The following is a 6,189-nucleotide window of genomic DNA, read 5'->3' on the forward strand; positions in this document are numbered from 1 at the left end:
GGTTTTACTTGGCTTTGTAGTATGATTGTATTATATATATATATATATATACATCACATATATCTACTTATGTTAATATAATATCTTATGTAGTTGTTCGAGATTATGTTAAAAAAGGTTTTGTGTAGAGAAAACATTTAAGCAAGCTAAATTATAAGTTATAACTATAACTAGACATTGATGAACGATGATTCATTGTTAGACCGAGCTTCACTTAGGATTATTTTTCAAATGCGATGATTTACAAATAACATTTTTGTATAATTTGAATGTTAAATGTGTATAAATCAATAATTACATTTAGATATTTATAAAACACAACTTTTTACATTTATTTTAGACTTTATTTATTTTAGAACTAATGTGTAAAGAATAAACCTGTAATAGTTGTTATAAAGTCAAGCAGTCAAGAAAGCATTATAATAACTTACAAAATGTTATAGTTTTAGACCTAAGTAAACAAGTTGTCTGTAGAAAGTTATTTCTGAAACAAATTTTTATATTTTAGGTAAAACAAAGGAACAATGAAAACTAGTGCTACATAATTTTACAATAATTGTGTTTCATTAGTTTACATATTTTTATGTAATAAATTCTGATTGTATCAAATTTTCCTAAAATTTAAAAAAAACTCATCACTAAAAAAATTTGCATCAATAACTAATACTATATCATATTTTGATAAACAAATTTAAATAACTCAAAATAAAACAATTGTATTTTATTAAGGAATTTCAAATATTTTTCATATAATTATACTACTTTGTAAAGGTAGCAAATTTTGAAAAAATCCAAAATTTTCCAGTTCTAAATTTTTAATCAAAATAAAGCATTTATTTTGTTTCTAAAAAAAAATAATTATACATTTAAATAGTTAATTAAAAATACTTGAAAGATTTAATGCAAAAATGTACAATATTAATAGTAAAAACTATCTCAGTAAACAATACAAAAGCTAAAAAGTTGTTTAAAGGTAAGTATAATAAAAAAAACAATTAAAAACAACTATAAAACTGAAATAAATTTATTTTTTAAGATTACTAACAAATTATTACCATAACATTTATTTGTTTTCAAACAATTCATTTTACATAATGTACCAAATATTTCATATCATCCCACAAATTTAGTGTGTGTACCTTGAGCTATAACAACATTATCATCTTTCCTGAGCAATGTTACTTTTAGAAATGCTAAATTTCTTCCAAGTTTAATAGTTTCAGAATTAATAACTACTCGGTCACCAATTTTTGCTGAATTTAAATACCTAAAACAAAGAATAACAAAATGAATAAAAGTTATAAAGTTATATACAATATTAAGTTTAATTTGTTTAATATATTTTATAAGTATAAAACTGATAATATAATATGTTGTTATTAGTTATATTGATCGAAAACAAATGTAATAGTTTCAAATATTAAACATGATTTTATCTAATATTTTTTGTTATTTTCACAAGAAGATAATGGAAGCTTTACTGAACAAGCATGTATGGAGGCACTAATACATATATTTATAAATACATATTATTTCCTAACCTATATACCAAAAAGTTTTAAAGTAATAAACTTATACTCCATTCACATTTAGAAATGACCAGTTTTTGTCGGTGACATACAGGTCACGCATGGCTGTTTCCCCTACTTAATCAACCATCAAACATCCATGTTGCTAAAGTTAGCCATTTGGGTCATTTCTAAATGTGAATAGAGTATAGTATAAATTATAAATATTTTCACCTTATACATATTAAAAAAAATAAATAATTGTAACATAATATACATACGAAATATGAATATCAACTGAAACACCACTGTTAGGTGCTGAATCAATGTTTTCAACAACTCGTGGATGAGTCAACATAGCCATACTAGACAAAATATCTACAGCGGAAGCTGTAAAACCTCCATGAAGTGTACCATACGCATTTGTATGTTGTTTTTCAACAACCATCTCAGCAATACATTGGCCATTTCCAACTGATGTTATATTCACCTTTATAAGTATAGAATAAATTTAATTTGTCTTTAATTTATTATTTTATTGGACTTGAAAATATCATTAAAAAAAACATGTATTAGTATACCTTACTAATATTAATATTTTTGCATTCAATCAAACTAGAAGTTTTAGTTAGCCAATCACAATTGAGATATTGTTGGATATTACTTTACATTTATAACCAGGTAATACATATTAAGTTAATATTGTTATCTTACATAAAAATTATATTAAAAATTTAAAATGACTTATTTCATTGAGTATCAAAAAGTTGGTAAGAAATTACAGGAGAAAATACAAAGAGAGTTATAGGGACTGAATTGAGTAATACCCTCTTCTTCGAATTTAAAAAAAAAATGTAATTTATATCCTAGCTACTTTTTATATCTAGTTAATTTACTGAAATGAACAATAGGTACATTATAGTATCTATAGTAAATGATTACATTACTTATCAGTTATAATGTTTTTAGTTTATAACCAATCACTTTTTAAAACTATAAGTTTATGTATAATGTGTATAAGTGAGTAGGTACATATTGTGTATCACCTTTTTTTATTTTTTATTCATACATTCAACCTTTGAGTACCTAAAGTTTCCTTATACAGTAAACGCCGCTTATAAGACTCACGTATATAAGGTTCAGTCGCTTATTAGACTCAAAATCGTCTGGAACGGTCCGGACATATCCAAATACATTAAAAAAAAATTGGTTTTAAGACTCAACACTTCGGTTATAAGACTCAAATTTCATAAAATAAATAGTAAAAAAAACTTTTTTGGTTATAATTTAGAAATAAATTGGTTTTGAAAAATGAAATAATATTCGTGTTGATTATTTCTAGTTTCTGTTGGTACCTTATAACGTATAATAATTTTTATCGCAGATAAAAGTTCACATTTATCGCAACGATAATTATAACGATTATAATTTTAGTTTTTTTATCAGAATTATTAAATTTATTCAATAATAAAGTATGTAATATGTAATATGTGTTAATGTATTAAAATCAAAGCAAAATATGTAGTAAAATAAAATTTATAAATACGTAATTAATTTTTTTTTTCCACTTCCTTCGCCTATAAGATTCATTCGGTTATAAGACTCACTTTGTGCTGGTCTCAAAGTGAGTCTTTTAAGCGGCGTCTACTGTATAATAAATATAAAAAATACTTAATACATCAAGTACATACCTACCTCCTATCACATTCAAAGTTTAAATAATATTAATATATAAAAATGTTAAAAAATGTAAATACACCAGGTATATTGTAGTATAACATTCAATTAATTAGAAAGTTAGTCACCAATTACTATTAATAACTATGTAATTAAATTAATTATACCTTTTCCAAAACTCTATCATGTCCATTACGTTTGATTGAAAAATTCAAAATTTTTCGTACTGTTTCTAATGCTTTGTTGGAATTCATTTTAATATTTAATAAATTCAGACTAATAAAATAAACAACGTGAGAAAATCAAAACTATTGAAGCATAACATTTAAATTATTGAACATATTATATATTTTAAACGGTTTAAAAAATTATAAGTATTGTAAAATTTCAATTTTTATAATAATAATAATATTATAGTCATTTATCAGTATTCAATGATAAATGATAATACTAAAATATGATAATACATCATATTTTTTATCACAATAAATACACCATGTCTTACAAATATTACGATAAGGATAAACTACGAAGACTAGAGATAAAGAGACCAAACTCCATAGACCTAGTATAAGGTCTATGCCAAACTCTTAAATCTATTGCACGAAAAGTAATTCACACTTCACTGGGTAGGGTCCATGATTTTAATACGAATCTATATAATTTTTCCCATAATATATTATTTATTATTATTAATAATAATTGTAGGCCATCTATCGTCATAGACATGCATACAGAGCGCGCAGAGTGTGCTCAAGCGCGTTCTACGATTTTTTATGAGCCGAAGGACACAATGCCTTAATTAAATTATCTTTATATTGATTTATAATAAATATACCCAGCAAAGTAAATTTGGGATTATATTTTTAAAGCAAATTTGAAAAATTAGAATAATTCACTGTGTGCACTCTGTAGTTGATTGTCTGGTCCGTATGCAGTTTAGTGAGTAGTGACTAGGTAGGTACTGAGACTACTGACTAGTATTATAACATATTAAAATTTTTTATGTGTGCAACTTGTATTTTTTTATTACACGTATCTACATTAAAAACACATTAAGTTCAAAAAAGTCAAATAGGTAGTTTTTATATAGAATACCTATTTTAATATATATGATTATATGAACACTACACGTCTATCTACCTACTTTTAGAGTGTGCTCACGTAGTCACGCCTGTGGAAAGAATATATTATCATAAGTGACGATGGCGTCTTTCCATAAGATCAAAACTTAAGAAATAATAATTAGGTACAAAAAGTATAACAATAAAGTTTAAAGAATACCACTTCGAAAATCATTAAAAAGCAAGAGCAAACAAGATATTGATATTTCCTAATAAAGTATTAAATAAATTATATTTTCTTATTTCCTAATAACTCGGTATTTTAAATTTTAATAAGCTCTTTAATGTTTTTTTTTAGTCAAATTATTTTTATTTTTCATGATTTAAAACAATTTTTATACATGAGTTAACAACAAATAATTGTAGTATTCACAATTAACATAGCTATAATTAGCTATTACCTAATAGCCTATTAGCCACTATCTACATATGAATATATGATACTAGTAACTAGTATACTTACTAGTAAGTAGTAAACTTACTTTGTTAAAATTTAAAAGTATTAAAAAGTGGGTAAATGACTATCACTGTGCTGTTTAGTCATAGGTGTCGAGTGGACTTTGTCATTGAGTAGGTCACCGCGTACTGCTGTGATAGATTAGTTAAATTATTAAAACATTATTTTAGCCGGAGATGTCAATCAGTCAGCCTATATTATTACTTATTAGATATATTAGTATTATGTAAATTTGTTATTATGTCGCTATTATAATAATTTATTTTACTATTATATTAATATCGTAGGTTGATTTATTTTTTCCAAAAAAAAAAATAGCATTTATTATTTAGGTAATATACGAGTATAATAGTATTTATAGTTTATATCATATACTATTTGGTTATTAGCCAAATTTTATACAAGACTTTTCATAGAACGGTATGATATTAGGTATATCTACTTGTAGTATATTTTATATGCAATATCTAAATATTTTAAAAATGTCACTGTGCATTTAATAAATTATAATAATGTGTAAAAAATTCGGTCTCCAGTCTCCACAAATAATATTATTGAATTAAACAAAAATAATTAAAATCTTAATTTTTTAGTTTTTAAGATCTTTTTCAAAATTTAAATTTAAAATGTCTAAGAAAAAAAAATTATGTTTATAAATTCTAAAAATGTTTGGGTTTCAGTAAGATCTACTTAAGAGAAACTGAAAAACCTTGTATTAATTTATTAAAACTTAGCTATAAAAATTGTAAAATTGTGTACAATTTAAATTAAATTAAACTAATTTTCTTTAAAATTATATGATATTGACCGACGTCCAATAATAAAATAAAATTTATAAAAATAATTAAATGAAAAAATGCATTAATAAGTTAACAATTTTTAAATACCTAGGTAGGTTTTTTCCAAAAATATCAAGTATACCTACCAAAAATGTTAAAATATGTGGTCAAACGTTGTGTTTAATTTTATCATTATACAATATAAATTTACAAACAATAAATGCAAGAAGTGCAAAATCCTATATAATAAAATATATCCAATGCACTTTAAGTAATATAATTTTTGGTGAATAAAACAATAAAAACGCAAACTACAAACCAAGGGCATAACAACAAGGACTATATAGAGATTTGCGAAAAAAAATTTTAATTGTTTTTATGTAATTATAATTATTATTTTTAATAACGGCTTTAGTAGGATAATCTACCAGACACCAGTCACCACTTAATGACATTTGGCACTTACACTATCAGTTATTATTAAACAATTTTTATCTTTAATCATTTGTTTTCAAGTAGATGCAAAATATTGTTTAAAATATCAACATTCAAAATTCAAAATGATCTTAGCGCCTTATCACATATTATCAATAATGATTATCGTTATCATTATCGGTACGCGGCATATATTATTGAATTATGCA

The 6,189-nt window shown here is 23.8% G+C and overlaps 1 protein-coding gene across 1 annotated transcript; it reads right to left on the minus strand.

Annotated features, from left to right (window-relative positions):
* Positions 1 to 1,038: 1,038 nt before the first annotated feature.
* Positions 1,039 to 3,507, minus strand: LOC112596807 (acyl-coenzyme A thioesterase 13-like). The gene is made up of 3 exons (XM_025342612.1): positions 3,353 to 3,507; positions 1,790 to 1,998; positions 1,039 to 1,267 (listed from the first exon to the last, which is right to left on the minus strand). The coding sequence occupies exons 1-3, from the start codon at positions 3,437 to 3,439 to the stop codon at positions 1,114 to 1,116; spliced, it is 450 nt and encodes a 149-aa protein (XP_025198397.1). The 5' UTR covers positions 3,440 to 3,507; the 3' UTR covers positions 1,039 to 1,113.
* Positions 3,508 to 6,189: the final 2,682 nt, after the last annotated feature.

This window comes from Melanaphis sacchari, unplaced genomic scaffold (genome assembly GCF_002803265.2).
Source record: "Melanaphis sacchari strain LSU unplaced genomic scaffold, SCAv2.0 Contig34_pilon_pilon, whole genome shotgun sequence".
Lineage (NCBI taxonomy): Eukaryota > Metazoa > Arthropoda > Insecta > Hemiptera > Aphididae > Melanaphis > Melanaphis sacchari.

What these genes read in the sequence shown, in the direction of transcription:
- LOC112596807 (XM_025342612.1), bottom strand. Translation starts at nt 3,439, where the DNA reads ATGAATTCCAACAAAGCATTAGAAACAGTACGAAAAATTTTGAATTTT. An exon ending in ATGATAGAGTTTTGGAAAAG is followed by an intron (nt 1,999 to 3,352) that starts GTATAATTAATT and finishes ATACTTATAAAG; the next exon opens with GTGAATATAACATCAGTTGG. An exon ending in TCAGTTGATATTCATATTTC is followed by an intron (nt 1,268 to 1,789) that starts GTATGTATATTA and finishes TCTTTGTTTTAG; the next exon opens with GTATTTAAATTCAGCAAAAA.